Raw genomic sequence first — 15,964 nt, 5'->3', positions numbered from 1 at the left:
AAACAGCCTGAGATGAACGACGCATAACACAGTTTACCTGCTTCTGCAGCAGCCAGGTGTCTGTTAACACGACGCCAAGGAGGAAAGACATCAGCAGTGATCGGAGAGAAGCAACTGTTGCTGCCCGTCAGCCTGGGTTTCAGTCTTCCCAGTAGTGGAGTCCCAGGAAAGTTCAGCCAGTTCTCAGGAAGATAGAGAAAAACCTCAGAGTTAAATCCAGGCCTGAATCCGAATGTTTGCAGCCTGAAGACGGTCCAGGTGGAGAAGATCAGACCAGAAGAGCTGGTTTGGAAGGACTGCAGGAGAATAGATGGTTTCTATGGCAACATGGCAGCAGCTTCGGTTCACAAAGCTACACCTGCAGAAACCACACTGGAACGTCATCCTTCAGCCAGACCAGACCAGACCAGACCAGGCGTGTTCGGCCAGAATAAACTGCATCCAAACACAGCCTATCAGCACAAACTGTCCAGCACGGCGGTGGAAGGATGATGGTCTGGGCTTGTTCTGCTGCTTCAGCACCTGCTGGACACCCGTCAATCATTCAGTGGACCATGAACGCCTCTGGATCCCAGTCTTCTAGACCCAGAGGTGAGACCATCTGTCTGACAGCTAAAGCTGCAGCAGGACGACGATCCCAAACAAGCAGCAGGTCTACGATGGAACGGCGATCCGACGTCGTCTTATCCTGGAAGACCCGCCGTTGTGGGACGTTCAGGTCGGTGCAGAAAGCGGCGCCACAAACTTCAACGTGTTGAAAAACTGAACCGTAAAAGACAGAATGTCGTTCTGCAGATTCTGCATCTGAGGCTTGTTTTCTTCAGTAAATGATAAAAGTTGAATTCTCAGGTTTTATTTACATCAGTGTCATTTTTAAGAGGAAAGTAAAATCTCGCTTCAAATTCTTCTTCTCATCAATGAATCCACGAAGACTGACTTATTTTTCCTGTTAGATAAAAGCGCAGATGAGTAGAAATAAATCACTTTTAAGCATTTAAAACTTTTAATTCGCGTTGAGTTGAAACAAAAACAGCCAAATGTCCATTTTCCTGCGAAATGCGACGCCTTAAACACATCACAGCACATACATGTTGGACACTGGAGATCTGCTCTGGAAGTTAGTCTAGTTTCAGCGTTTCATTCCTGACGGATGAAATCACCGCTCCAACGGGGGATGGGATGGGGGGGGGGTGGGGGGTGAGGGTTGCTGCACAAGTTCAGGTCCAAACAACACAAAAACATTTTTTTATTTAAATCTTTAATCAGTTTGTTTTCCTACAGTTTATCCAAAACGTGACTCAACGTTCAGACCAAACAAAGAGTCCCATGAATCTGTCTCCGCATCGGCTCTGCTCCCTGGACCTGGACCCAAAGCGGTCACGCTGGTTGTGTAAATAAACACACAATCCCATAAAATCTGCCCGACTGGCAGAAAACGGAGGAATCCATCATGTCTGCCGGCGTTTTCTCCATGCAGTCACTGCGGCGTGTGGCGTTCCTTCAGGAACGTTGGCTTCATGACGCTGGAATCAATCTTCTCACTCCTCAGATGCCTCGTAGCCAAACTGGGGCGTCTGTTCCCATGGAGATTCACCCGTTCAACAGATAAGTCTGAGCATCCGGCGTCAAATCGGCGATTAGTCATCATGAGTCCTGCTTTTCTTCTTCTTCTTCTTCTTCCCCTCGGCGATGTCGCCAAACCAAGCGTCCATCGGCTCAGACTTCACCTGCTCCACCTTCACGCTCACGCTGGGCTCAAGTCCTTCCTCCACCTCCTCTCGCTCCCTGTCCTTCTTCTTCTTCTTCTTCTTCCTCTTCTCGCCGTCCTGGAGGGGCAGCTCCATCGCCGCCGCCTCCTGAGTCGCATCGACAGGTTCCTGTTTCACCACCACTTCCTCCACCACCTCCGACTTGATCCGCTTCTCTTTCTTCTTCTTCTTCTTCTTCCTGCCCGCCTCCTCCTCCTCCGCTTCCTCCACGAACCGCTTCACCACCAGCGGGCGGAGAGTTGTGGACGACGGCCCAAAGGCGGCTCCGTCCGCCTCGTTCTCCGCCACGCAGGTCAGCGTGGGGGTCTTGCTGCCGAAGGGGTGGAACCGCTGTTTGAGCCCGGCAGGTACGGCGGGCGCGGGAGCGGCGGGGATGACCTGAGGCGCCTGGTCGCCGCTGCCGTCTCCGTAACTCTCGCATATGTTGATCAGACCTGAGAAGGCGGGACCGAACGCCGCGGCGTTGGACGTCTGCCTGCTGCTGGTGAGCAGGCGGAGCTCAGGGGCGGCGCGGTCGGACGCCAGGATGCTGAAGACCTGCTGACCGCCCTCGGGACCTGCAGCCGCAGGAACCTTCAGGGTCTGAAGGCCAGACAGAGGGAGCCGGACGCCGCTGAAGCTGCATGGTGAGAGGAGAGGCGGGGTTAGGAATCACATCTTCACGAGGTTTCTGAGCCGCGGTTGGAGGTAAAACCTGCGCCGCGTCCGGCACGCCGCTTCTGGAGCGACATAAACAACACGATGACATCAGCTGGTTTCGCCTCAGTCCCAACACCAGGCCCGACCCGACGCCGGTCCCGACCCGACGCCGGTCCAGGCCCGACGCCGGTCCAGCAAAAAGCAGAGAGCCAACCCCGAGGCCACCAAACCAAACCAGATCCCCACAACTCCTCAACTGATCCCAGAGCTTCTGTTAGGAACAGAATCGGTGATGAAGGCGGCTTTTAGCGGAGGCTTACCATCACCGCAAACACAAACAGAAGCTGACTGATGCTCATCAAGGTGCTCTCAGACTCCTGCTGTTGCCATGGTGACAGAAAACTGGGACACGCCTGATAAAAACATGACACGGTAAAGAAAAACAAGCAAAGTTTAACGCCGTTTCACACTTGATGCCTCAGTGATATTGATCATGTACATTCCTGCAGCTGCTGTTGGCTCTGTAGCACCCCGATGCAGAAAAACTGCACTTCATAACGTTACATTCGAGCCCGCGGCATCACGCGACAGCTACGTTTTGCTTCATGGCACTGCAACACATGCCAGCATGGACGTGGTCAACGAGAAGGAACAAAAATACGACGAACGGGATCAACGGGATTTTTAGAAGTCTGAACGTTTCGTTTTGCTGCTTTCATTTAGATTTGAGAGATTATTTAAAAACAAAGTAAAGTTAAATAAAAATCTTTTCATTTCTGGAAATCGCTGCAAACTATAACCATGATGATCAGAAAGAGGGATTGTTTGTAGTTAACCAGCGTTTCTGGACGCAGACTGGAACCAAACTGGCAGAAAAACACTAATGAGATGTTTCAGAGTTTTTTTCCGCTTGTTGTTGCCTCCCTAACCCAAACAGAAACTTTGCTGGCTTTTCTCTTTTTCCAGGTTTTGTTGGTGGAAGTGGATATAATGGAACGGCTTGTAAGAAGATATTCACAGTGATGCTTTGAAATGGTCAAAAGAATTAAAGTTATATATTTATAAACAAATAAATCCAAATGAAAGAAAGCAAGAAGGCAGAAAAAAAAAAACAGATTAAAGGTCTTGAATGAAAGATCAAATGTTATATAAGGACCTTAATAAATATAAATAAAGATACTAAATAAAAACAGCTTTCACATGCAGAAAATCCATGAAAACTCTAATTTAATCAGCAGATGGGAATTTAGATGCCCCCCCCTCCTGTTATATTAACCTGCTTTGTCTTAAATCAGGTTCACATGACGTCACAGAACTGAATCTGTCCCCAATCAGTCGGAGTAAAAGCACCAAACGCTGAACTTGTGAGGTTGTTGGACACATCTGCAGAACATCAGGTACGTTAGCTGGGTTTTAAGACCCACATGCTGCTGATTATCTGTCATTTCTCTGACTCCAAGCCTCCTGCTGCCTGAATGGGAACGAATAAAACAGGTATGAATAAAATGTGAATGGACTGAGTTCATCGCCTGATTCATCTTCTCTGCTTGTGTTTTTAAATGACACCAAGCAGATCTGTTTGGTATTTTTTATCTTGTCTACAAAAAAATGAAAAGAAAGTTTGTTTTGAATGGGAAACAAGAGGACAGGCTGTACCCACCCTTCTGGCTTAAAGCTGGCTGGAGCTTTAATGAGCCATAACTCGTTCTTGGTTTTCTTCAGACGGTCTGCCAGGGTGCTGCTGCAGGGAACGTGGCGGACAGACACAAAATCAGCAGGACACACGTACTTTGTGGTCTTCTCTGTGGACAAAAACGTCATCTCCACTGTTACATCAATAGTTATTTCTATACAAGCAGAAAAAAACAACACAAATGTTCTAAAATAAATAGATCAAAATGTCCTGCATTTATGAAGCTGCTCAAACTGGTTTATCTGTCATCGTTTTACACTCATTTGGTTAAAACAATGTACGTGAACTCACCAGTTTCTCTTACTGGTTCCACTGCTTCCGTGGTGGGATTCTCCACTTCATCTTCACTGGAAGACGATGAAACGTCTTTCGGCATTTTTAGGTTTTTAAAATAAAAACTACTGAAGTAAAAAGTTAACACAACGCATGGCCATGGTGGAAGATGCACATGTGACTCTAAATGAACTGTGACCTTTAATTATTTTACTTCCGTGTCAGACTCGGGTTTGTAGTTCCACGTTCATAGACAGATATACATAGACCCGCTTTCTCGCGCCGCCATCTTGGGTGGGTCGCCAGTGCGCCTCCAATGCATTTATTTGTACTGTGTAGGTCCAACCACAACAATAACTTCACCTATTTTTACCTGATTTTTCTCACAGTTTGGTTTATTACAAAGAATAGAGATATTGTTATGATACACATCACTGTGAAACATTAAAAATAACGTGCTTTTATGTTCAAATATTTTTTAAATGCTATTTAACTAAGACATAGCTACAATACAAATAAATTAATTTGATACTAACATGTTTGATTGTTTATTGAGTCATTTGGATTTATCTATATTTTTATCTGGTCAAATAAATTATTATTCAACCTTGTGAAATGTAATTCACGATCTGCTTTCAATATTTCGCTGGTTATTGAAACCGTATGCTGAACAAAATATGGGAATAGTTGCTGGTTTTCTACGGTTGAATCTTTCTTTTATTTAGATTTATTAATTTATCAAAATAGAAATACAGTTCTACAAAGTCTGAAAATAAAGTATTGTATAAAAAACCATGCAGTTCAGAAGTTACACAGAAAAACACTCGGAGAGCGCAAACCTCTGCCTTTGAAAAGTTCTGGATCCAAATAATGATTCCAACAAGTCCTAAAAATTTCATGAAAATCTGTCTTTAACTTTAGTTATCTTGAACACAAACAGACAAACAAATAAAGCTGGTAAAACCATAACTTCCTTGGCGGAGGTAATTATGCTACCATGTAAAACTCTCTTTGTGAAGCATCAATATCATATTTTTCCATAAACATCTCTTCGGAGTAAAATGTAACATTTGCATTTAGTAGATTATTCACTGTGTTATCATTATTTATCAACCAATTATGTAGAAAAGTGTTTTGTTTGTGTGTCATATATACTTGTTGTTCCAAAACAGTTATATGAGGAAACTATGTTGACTCTGCAGCAAGACTCGAAATAAAATGAAAAATGAAATGAAAAATACTTTATTAATCCCCAAAGGGAAATTTAATAAAAGCGGAGACCCATCCAATATGATGGAGAAGCTGGTTCCCTCTCCAGCGCTTAATGAGGCGTCTCTGTATACACTATGTCTATGTTTATGTTGTCAACACCCGCTGGGAAAACTCCAACACCCACAATGCACCCGGAGGGGTTACGTAACCCTCCAGCGCCCGTCGTGGAAACAGTTGACAGGAGCGAAGTGTAGGCCAAAGTGGGTAAACAAAACAAAAAAATATAGCTTAAAAGTCGAAAAAGTAAACAATACAATGTGTAACGTTATTCTAAAGCGACAGGAGGTCCGTTAAGGAAGAAAGTTTACAGGAAAGAGAGCGCCTGTCGGAGCTAAACAGGCTAACCTGCGCTAGCACGTTAGCAGGCTAGGCTAGCCAGGTGGACACCCCGCCATGTCGTCTCCTTCCTCCTCCAGGCGCCAGTGGTGCTACCTGTGCGACCTGCCGAAGATGCCGTGGACCGTGGTGTGGGACTTCAGCGAGGTGGTCTGCCGTGGTTGTGTGAACTACGAGGGAGCCAATCAGATTGAGTTCCTGATCGCGAGCGCCCGACAGCTGAAGAGAAGCCACGGCGTGCAGGACGGTCCCGTCAGGTCACCTGGTACCGTCAGGTCACCTGGGACCGTCAGGTCACCTGGTCCCGTGCACAATAAGCACGCCGCACCGTCCAGAGGAGAGGCTGACGGAGGCAGGCCGCACACAGACCGCTTTGAGAGGGGAGGAAGAGGAGATGGGAGCGGGTCGGCTGTCCGCGTTCCGCCCAACGGGCTGCACCGGGACGGGCAGCCGGCTCCAGAGGTCAGCCGCCAGAGCCCCGGTGGCAGCCGGAGACCCATGCTCGGTGCTGCCATCCCTCCCAGTTTAGTGACCCAGGGCATCGCTGGGATCCCCCACGGGCTGCTGGCGGGCATGCCGGCGGGTCTGACCGCCAGGACGGCCCCCATGAGCAGCCCCATGATCTTCCCTGCTCCGGTGCTGGCCGAGATGAGCCGCAGACAGCTGGGCATCATGGGCATCCCTCCCTTCATGGCTCCGGAGCTGGAGCGTGAGCTCAGCTCCTCTCAGACCCAGACCAAGACCCAGACCCACACCGTCGTGGCCGGGAGCAGTACCAGCAAAAGCACAACCCTCTCTTCTTCATCTTCTTTCTCCATGGCGGGAGGTGTCAGCCAGACTAGTCCCAAGCCAGCTTCGTCTCCGGCTCGGCAGCCCCGGCCCCTGACCGCCAGGTCTGGAGGGGAGCCGCTGGGGTCCAGCACCTCGGCCGAAGGAGCCACCACCGCTGCAGCGTTGCCCAACAGCGGGGCCTCTGAGCTGGGCTCCGCATCCGCCAGCAACACACACTCTACTGGAAACACCCTGTCCTGCACCTTGTGTCATGAGAGACTTGAAGACACACACTTTGTGCAGTGTCCCTCCGTTCCAGGACATAGGTTGGTTTGTTTACTTCCTGAACGCTAAAGTTTTCGTATGACGTAATAAACTGCTGTGTGTTTCACTGTTTGCTCCTCCACCGTCTCCAAACGTAGGTTCTGTTTCCCGTGCACCAGAATTTACATCCAGAGTCGGCGGGGTGATGGGGAGGTGTACTGCCCCAGCGGAGAGCGCTGTCCGCTGGACAACTCCCCCAACAGTCCGCCCTGGGCGTTCATGCAGGGCGAGGTCTCCACCATCCTAGGAACCGGCGCGGCGGGAGCAGGACCCGCGTCGTCTGCTGCATCTGGAGCCAGTTCAGGGTCAGGAGCTCCGGCGACCTCTGGAGCAGGGAGTGGAGCAGCTGCAGCGCCCGGAGCCGGCAGCGGAGACGTAACCGTCAAGAAGGAGAGAGAGACGTGATGGTGGCTTCCATAGCAACAGGTCGGTTTGGTGGCGTCAGCCGCGGTGAAGACGGATGATGCGGTTTTTCTGAAACATTTTCCTCCTCTGGACGCCACAGCTTTGCTTTAGCAGAATGTTTACATGTCGTGTTTTTGTTTTTTTTTAAAAATTTTCTCTTTGTTGCTTCAGAATAAAATCCCGTAGAGAAGGAGGCCGCCACGCCGGACCGCTACGGGGGCCTGGAGGGAAAGCACACAAATCAGAAACAGCACCAGGTTTTAGCTCCATGTTCCCACAGCTGACTTGGCCTCAGCAGGTCCCCGCCTCACGTTGCAAAAACCGCTTTCATGCCAACATTTACCGAGATCTTCTACTCATGTAAAGAGAATGTACCGCATCTCCATCGCGTCCCGGGCATCCCGCGTGTCTATTAAAGAGCAGAGACTCCTGGAGATGCAGACGACGCGTCACAAAGCCACACAGTCTGTATGATGTGCTGCCAGTCAGCAGCTGAAGCAGCGGCCAGGCCCGCGTTAGCGCCACCGCCTGGCGACTGGTTGCAGCTGCAGCGGGTCGGACTGAAGCCACGCCCCCTTTTTTCTTCTAAACCGTCTGAAAGTTCAACAAGACCTGAAACTCCTTCAGAGCTCAGAAGCCAACTTGGGTTTATGATCCGCTTTAGTTTTATCACTCTGATTGTAACTCAGATCGTTCGGAGACCGGGTGAAGCCAAACATCAGGTACCAAAAAGCTTCCCAACTTTTAATTTGTTAAAATAATAAAACCTGAAACCTACTAAGTGTCAGAAACAACTTCCTGAATCCGACTGCCATCGTAACACAAACACAACGCAGCCGGCAGAACCGATCGACCCGGCTGCGATCGGCCCGGCTGCGATCGACCCAGCAGAACCGATCGGCCCGGCTGCGATCGACCCGGCTGCGATCGACCCAGCAGAACCGATCGACCCGGCTGCGATCGGCCTGCTTCTCGCCACCTTTTCCGCCTCTTTAAAAATCACTTTCAGTCACTTCTCAGAAGAAGTGGAGCGCTGCATCAGCGTCCATCTTCCCTGCTGCTCCTCGCTGGATGAAACCTCCGTTCCGACGCTGACAGAAGTTTCTCTGCTTTTTATTTCCAGGAGTCACAAGCATTAATCCCAGCATCGAGCAGCCACACACACTCTGTTTTATGTTGCTTACACACACACATCCAGCCCAGCCTACGCTTTACCCCGAATGTATATGAAAAGATAGCTATGGATAGGCATAGGATTATATTTTCTACTAGAACATTAATGTTATATACTGTAAAGAGCTGTGATAGTATGTCTGTGCAATCCTTTAGTCCTCTATATGCAACAGTTATGGAAAACCAGTTTCTCAACCTTTTGTTTTTTTAAGGGAGAATCCACCTAAAAGCAGAAAAGTTTCTGTTGATGAACCACTTTTCTTCACATTTATGGACAACAATTCAAACATGGATGATTTTTCACACTTTATTTGACAAACATGGATGTAATTCAGGGATTTCATGAAGTTAAAACCCCCACCTGTCTGCTGTTGGACTGGTCAGGCGATTTGGGTGGATTCTCCCTTCATGTGCGGGATGTACCATCAGTACAGACGCACACGCAAACCAAAGGTCATTTTATGCCCAACTTGAGATTTCTGATGTAATTGTTCTTATGGGGAAAAATATAAAAATATTTCCTAAATTCTTGCTGGTTTTCTTGGTGGAATTCGACAGTTTACCGTCTTTCTGGGATTTAACCAATCAGAATCCCACAGAGCAGGTCAGATTAATGGAATATATGTAGAATATGCACTGATATGCGATGCAATCCCTTGTTAAGTGCCTTTTTAAATGTTTAGGGTGTGTTTGTGTCGGGAGGGGGGCGTCGGAGTGCAGGGCGCCGTTTCCATGACGTCACACCAACGTGGACGAGCCGCTCCTTGTCCTGTGCTTCTGTTTCAACTTTTCTCTCCTTTATGTAGCTTTTATTGTATAGATCAGTTTGGTTTTATTGTACAAACTAAAACAGGAATAAACGGGATGAAAACATGTTCGTGTTGCTTTTATTTCACTTTAAATATTACTTTAAATAATTTTAAATCACTTTTATTTCAGACTCGCAGCTAATCCAGATCAGTCCGGTTCCTATTTTCTAATTATTTCTAGGATATTTCAGTCATTAATTACCTGTTTAAAGTCTGTATTTGCTTTCTTCTCATCCAGCCTGAAGCATTGTTTTTGTAAAAAGTCCGACTTGGTTTCTCTGAGTCGGATCCTTGTTGGGTCTCCATGATGGATTTGTGATCAGAACCAGGTTCCGGTCTGCGGTGTCCACCAGATGGCGCTGAAGCTCACAGAGAGGCAGGACCTGGATCCCGCTTCAGCTCTCCTGGACGTTTCAGCCTTGGCAGTCCCGTTTCCATGGAGACGGCCTGTGAAGATGCTTCTGCAGCAGCTGAAGGTTCAGACTCCTCTCAGGTCCTGCTCGCGCTTCTTCAGTCCAGTTTCCTCATGTTGAAGGACAACCTCTGAGTTTTTGTTAAAATCCTTTTTTTAAGCATTAAACTGATATTTGGTTTTGTTTTTTTTTATTATTATTGATGGAAACCAACAAGTGTCTGTGAGAGGTTGCAAACACAACGCTGGAGGTGTGATGTAGGCCTCGTGGACTCTTCCTCTGAAGCAGAGGTTTCTTTTTTTCTTTTACTGTTTATGAAGCAGCTTGGTGAAAACATTCCTGTCCTGTAAAGATAGAAAAATATTCACAGATTCGGCTTTTCCGACTTCATAACTCATCAACGGAACATTACTTCTAGAAAACTGAAAACAACACAGTAATCAGGGCTAGACTGCGAGCTACAATCGCGTTTTCCTCAGAAAGAGCCATCCATCCTCCGACCTACCAGATTTAAACTGGACTCGATGCAGGACCTGCTGCTGCTTAGGGACCGTCTGCAAAGTGCAAAACCGAAAAATATTAAAAGGAAATATTCAGACTTGTAGTAGTGTCACCAAACTCACAACACAAATAAAGCATCTCAGCTTGATCACACTACAACTATTACTTTGGTCAAATATTCTTAAATGTTTTTTGTTTTTTGTTTTTTTTGGCATTTTTATTCAATTTCTGAACCACTTAATCCAATTCAGGGTTGCGGGAAAGCTGGCGCCTATCCCAGCTGGCTTTGGGCAAGGGGTACACCCTGGACAGGTCGCCAGTCCATCGACTGACGAACAACCACCAGTTAACCAGTTAGAATAACCAGTTAACCTAACATGCATGTCTGTGGGCGGAGAGAACCCACGCATACACAGGGAGAACATGCAGACTCCACTCAGAAAGGCCACTGACCGAACCCTTCTCCAGCCGGACTAACGGTGCTAACCACAGTGCCACCGTGCAGCCCTATTCATTTAGTAAGCATAGAATTATTAAATCTGTACCGAATCTGTGAATATTTTTCCATCTTTACCGAACTAAACATTCCTGCCATGTGCAGCTGGGAGGACTGGAAACCAGCTGAACCCAGTTCGTCCTTCAGGAGGAACTTTTCACTTTAAAACCGAGTTTTTATCAGAAACGTGAAATAAATCAGATGAATAATTTGGAAGGAGTGAGGAAGACGACCCCCCCCCCCCCCCCCCCCCCCCCCCCCCCCGTCCTGCAGGCCGATCTGCTGTTTCCTCCATTAATGTCAGCTCATTCCAGCCATTGTTAAAGCAATTATAGAGGTGTTAATGGAGGCGCGAGGCCCCGTTGGCAGGAAAAACAACGTGGGAGGAGGAGGAGGGGGGGGGGGGGGGGGGGGGGGGGGGGGGCAGAGGGATCATACGTTTATTAAAGGAAAATGGACTTATTCTGCTAAATAATATCTGCTCATCCATAAACAGATTGGGTTTTTTTAAGCTTTGTTGAAATAATATGACGTAATTCAGCATCTGGGAACCAGAATGTCACAGATGAGACCAGGAGCCTGGACATTTCCCACGTGACTCACCTGGTAAAATAATCCCTCAGGTTGCATCTCCCCCTCCTGATCTTTGCGTTTATGAAGATTCTTCTGTCAGAGACTAAAGTTAAAGCAGCTTTTTGTTCAGCAGATGAGGAAAGCTAATCTTCTGCAGGGTTAATGGACATCATGACAGACGCGGAGGCGCGTGCTCGTTCCAGGTGTGAATCGACCTGACAGCTGATAAACTGATCGCCGCGTTTTGCAGGTGATGGCTGCAAACAAAGGCAAGATACGGAAAATCAAAGTGTCCCTGAAGGCAACACGGAGCTCAAACCTGCTCAAGTCATGAAGAAAAAAGTTTTTTGTTTTTTTTTTTAAAGAAAAAAAAGTTTTTCCAACATGAAAACAGCTGTTTTCTTCTTCCTGCTTCGTCCTCGCGCTCATTTCCTTCCTCGGGATCTTTTCCTCACACTCTAATCCCGTGGACCTCCCGCGTGCGCATCAATTACATTCCATTGACTGGCCATTAGGCAGAGGCATTGACATGCACAGGCCTCCGTCTGCGGCGACGCCTCATGTGTATTCCCCGCACGCCCGCGCGCGTCACGGCCGGATTACATTATTTATTGTCTTTATCTCTGGAATCTTTAGAGAAAGAAGAACCTTCCTAACAAAGTTCTTTAGAAGAAGATGCCTGTCCCATTTAGTCGTGCACGCGCATGCCAGCATGACCACAGAAATGGCCATTACGCGCAGTTTACGCACAGATGGACGCACATTTAGCTGATCTTGTTCCCAAAAATACCTGGAAGGTGATGTTTTCAGATCATCAGATATTTTTATTATCATGCTTTAATGTTTATCAGGGAGCTTTACAAAAAAAAAACCATGCATGACAGAGATTGAAAAGCAGGTTTTGTAGCAGAAAGAGTTTTGTTTTTTTTTAAAATAAACACATAAACAGGAAATAAACAGAATCAAAGTCGTTATTTTAATTTCACCAAATTAAACCAGTTTATTTTTTTTAAAAAAGTTTATTTTAAAAAAAAAAAAAAATTACAACCAAACCCTTTCACCATGACATTAGAACTCAGGGTTCTTGTTTTAATCCATCTTGTGCTGCTGCAGGAGGCTCGCGCGCCCGGGTGGCCCCGTGCAGCCGCGGGGCCAATATACAGCACACCAGGGGGCCACATCGGCCTTTCTGCCGGGGCCTTCCCGGAGCCAAACACGGTGGCTATTCAAATGTGAGTCTCGGGGCGGGACCCAGCTGCACCTTATAAGAAGAGGACGTCCAAAGTTCTTTACTGTATTTGCGCGCAGCTCCTCCATCTGCGACAGGCTGCGTCCGGGGGCCCCTGCAGGCAGAGCAGAAACTACAGAAGAAGAAAAACGGGCCAACAGAAGGAGAAATCATGGATGACTAAAATACACAAAGAAATACTGACTTCAGAACCAGGAGCAGAACGCCGCAATACTTTTTTTTTTGGTCATTTCTGAATCATAATTTCTTTTCTTTTCTTGACCAAACAGGAAACTATCTGTCCGGATTTTCCCCAGAAAGCAACAACTTTCCTGAGGATTTTATATATATTTTCGGTATTTAAAGAAAAGAAAAAATAAACTCGGTCATAGACCAACAATTCTTCTCCAAAGACCTGTGTTGGGGATGTTGAGCTCTGTGAAGATGGAAGCCCACGATTTACCAGAGTGGAATCCTTTCTACAGCGAAACCAGCGAGGTAAAAACATCCCCGCATGAAAAACAAACAAACAAACAAAAAATCTCAATCATTCTGTTCAATAAGTCGTTATTAACACTGAACATGGTGGACAATTCTCCAATCCTGCTCTGGAAGTGCAGAAAGAAGAAGGAACACAAAACTTTATTTGCGCACTTTGTCAGCGGAATTTCAAGCATAAAAAAAGCTGAATTCCTTAAAGATTAATTCCAGTTTGAGTATTTAACAAAGTTCTGATTAAATATGAGCTATTTAAGCTGAGATGAAGAAAAATAAGAATAATTTTAATTTAAAAAAGCACGAAAACGCGTTTAATTTGAACAGAAATGAACAAAATGTGACAAAAAAGAGGGAAAACGCCTCCAAATCCGCAGGGATGGTTCAATTCTGATGTATTTAGGCTTTTAGTAAAATCTCAGCTGTTTTATTTAACAAATTACACCATTTTTTTCCTTTTACAATAAAAATAAATAAATATTGCGACTTTCTTATCTGTAAATAATTTAGTCTTTTGTGCAACATACGATTTTTTTTTTCTGTTTTAAAGAAGAACTTTGCGCATTAAATGCCCCTTTTGTCCGCTGAAGTGTTGCGACAATTCAAGTGTTAATGAAACACGACTTTCTTTCCCCCTCCCCTCATTAATTGAATTAAAGGTAATTCCATCAGCAGCTTCAGTTCTCACCTCAGCTCGACCTGATGAAATTAGCCAGAAGAAAGAGTCTGGCAATATTTAACCCAAACGATCATCCTGCAGCGGGCCGTGATAGCTCTTATCTCCCGCAGCTTTGGCTCCTTTTGCTGCCTGAATGGTAGATTTTAGTTGCAGCTCAACAGGAAAACATACAAATCTGTAGTTTCACAAATAAACTGAGGGAATAACAGATTTTTTTTCCTTGAAGTTTTGAGCGGCTTGGCTTTTTTTTTCCACGCAGGAGGCCGTCTGAGCCGAGAGGCTCCGTGACGCGCTTTTTACGCATTTTCAGGTTAACATCTGCGTGTGAAATCCACGGCCTCTCCGCGCACTGAGAGCTTCATTGTGCATTGATAAGTCACTTTTTAAATGGAGGAGCTGCTGTTCCTTCACATTTCACATCCATTTTGCTCGAGAACGTGAAAATATGTCTCAGTGACAACAAAACGTCTTTAAAGTTTTTTCCACAAAGTAAAAAAATAAAGAAATAAAAATATGAATTTGCTTAATTTGATCAGTTGTTTTCTGTGTTCTCCTTTCAGTAAGCAGTTGTTGTTCTTCTCTTGTCTCCAGATGTATTCCTCTCCCAGCACCATGAACTCCATGGGCAGCTACATCAACCTGAACCCGGCCACCGCCTCGCCTGCAGGTATGAACATGGCGTATCCCAGCTCCAGCCTCAGCAGCACCATGAGCTCCGGGCCGAGTCACATGTCCCTCTCCCCAGTTGCCTCTTCTGGCTCTCTAACTCAGCTGGGCCCCGCTGCTCCGGGCTCCCTGGGGTCTTTGTCCCACTACCAGAACATGGGTCAGTCCATGAGTCAGCTGGGTTACCCCTCAACAGGGACCCTGAACCGGGCAGGACCCAAAGAAATCCCCCCCAAACCCTACCGGCGCTCTCTGACCCACGCCAAGCCGCCATACTCCTACATCTCCCTCATCACCATGGCAATCCAGCAGAGCGGCAGCAAGATGCTCACCCTGAACGAGATCTACCAGTGGATCATGGACCTGTTCCCCTACTACCGTGAGAACCAGCAGCGCTGGCAGAACTCTATCCGCCATTCGCTGTCCTTCAACGACTGCTTTGTGAAGGTGGCCCGCTCGCCCGACAAGCCGGGCAAAGGCTCCTACTGGACGCTGCACCCACAGTCGGGCAACATGTTTGAGAATGGATGCTATCTGAGGCGCCAGAAACGCTTCAAGATCGAGGACAAGACGGCAAAGAAAGGAGGCAAGAACCAGGAGGGGGGTTCTGGGAAAGGAGGCCAGAGTGGAGACCACCTGGTGGAGGACCGCAGCCCTGCAGGTGGGTCAGAAGGAGCTGACTCTGCCCACTCAGACAACTCCCACCTGGGCTCCTCAGATGACCAGTCACATCAGAGAAACCCACTGGTTTCACTGGACTGCCCTCAGATGTCCTCCACACACCTCCACAGCCCGCCCGTCTCCCTGCCTTCCTCCTCCTCCGCTTCTTCCTCCCTCCCCCCATCCTCCTTGTCCCTCTCTGGCACCTCCTCCTCCAACGCGCTCCTCCACTCCCAGTCTTTAGTCGGCAGCCCCCACCTTCTACCCAGCGCCATGCAGCAGCACATGGACCTACAGAGCGACGCCCTCAAGTCCCTGGACCCCCACTACAACTTCAACCACCCCTTCTCCATCACCAACCTCATGTCCAACGAGCAGAAGATGGACCTCAAGTCCTACCAGGACCAGGTGATGGCCTACAACAGTTACACCAGCGGCTCCCCCATCGGGGCCAAACAGATCTACGACAGCCCGGGTCCCGCCACCATGGACTCCGGAGCTTATTACCAAACTCTGTACAGCCGCTCGGTGCTCAACGCCTCCTAATGTGGACTCCTGTGTGTAGGCGAGCAAGATGGAGACTTCTGTTTCTCTTTTCTAAAATGGACACCGACGCTGGGGTTATGTTCCTCTTCCCTCCTCTCTCCCTGCCTGGCTCTCATCCAGCAGCCCTCACTGGACTCTCAAATAAGATGGCGTCTTGTTTGAGCGACCAATAAACTGTTTTTTTCCCTTCCGACTCTTATCAGACGCGGAGGAGTTGGTTACATGGAGCTGGACGTTTATTTC

General features: G+C 47.4%; 3 protein-coding genes across 4 annotated transcripts; 2 read left to right on the top strand and 1 right to left on the bottom strand.

Annotated features, from left to right (window-relative positions):
- Nucleotides 1–1,340: 1,340 nt before the first annotated feature.
- polr1g (RNA polymerase I subunit G) lies at nt 1,341–4,544 on the bottom strand. The gene is made up of 3 exons (XM_079246293.1): nt 4,393–4,544; nt 4,069–4,210; nt 1,341–2,388 (listed from the first exon to the last, which is right to left on the bottom strand). Exons 1-3 carry the CDS (start codon nt 4,475–4,477, stop codon nt 1,638–1,640), a joined length of 978 nt encoding a protein of 325 aa, XP_079102419.1. The 5' UTR covers nt 4,478–4,544; the 3' UTR covers nt 1,341–1,637.
- Nucleotides 4,545–5,601: 1,057 nt separating this feature from the next.
- On the top strand, nt 5,602–9,528 carry irf2bp1 (interferon regulatory factor 2 binding protein 1). 2 transcript variants are annotated; one of them, XM_079246158.1, is made up of 3 exons: nt 5,603–7,079; nt 7,176–7,503; nt 7,654–9,528. In XM_079246158.1, exons 1-2 carry the CDS (start codon nt 6,040–6,042, stop codon nt 7,480–7,482), a joined length of 1,347 nt encoding a protein of 448 aa, XP_079102284.1. In that variant the 5' UTR covers nt 5,603–6,039; the 3' UTR covers nt 7,483–7,503; nt 7,654–9,528. The 2 variants fall into 2 exon arrangements, with proteins under 2 accessions (XP_079102285.1, XP_079102284.1); XM_079246159.1 differs by having other exon boundaries at nt 5,602–7,079; nt 7,176–9,528.
- Nucleotides 9,529–13,101: 3,573 nt separating this feature from the next.
- Nucleotides 13,102–15,721, top strand: foxa3 (forkhead box A3; the record flags this gene model as incomplete). The annotated part of the gene is made up of 2 exons (XM_079245844.1): nt 13,102–13,173; nt 14,441–15,721. The coding sequence occupies 2 exons, from the start codon at nt 13,102–13,104 to the stop codon at nt 15,719–15,721; spliced, it is 1,353 nt and encodes a 450-aa protein (XP_079101970.1).
- Between the last annotated feature and the right edge of the window lie 243 nt (nt 15,722–15,964).

Source organism: Telmatherina bonti, assembly GCF_933228915.1.
Source record: "Telmatherina bonti genome assembly, chromosome: 9".
NCBI classification, from domain to species: Eukaryota; Metazoa; Chordata; class Actinopteri; order Atheriniformes; family Telmatherinidae; genus Telmatherina; species Telmatherina bonti.
Note: the sequence above shows the minus strand (reverse complement) of the source record. Positions and strands in the feature narration are given on the sequence as shown.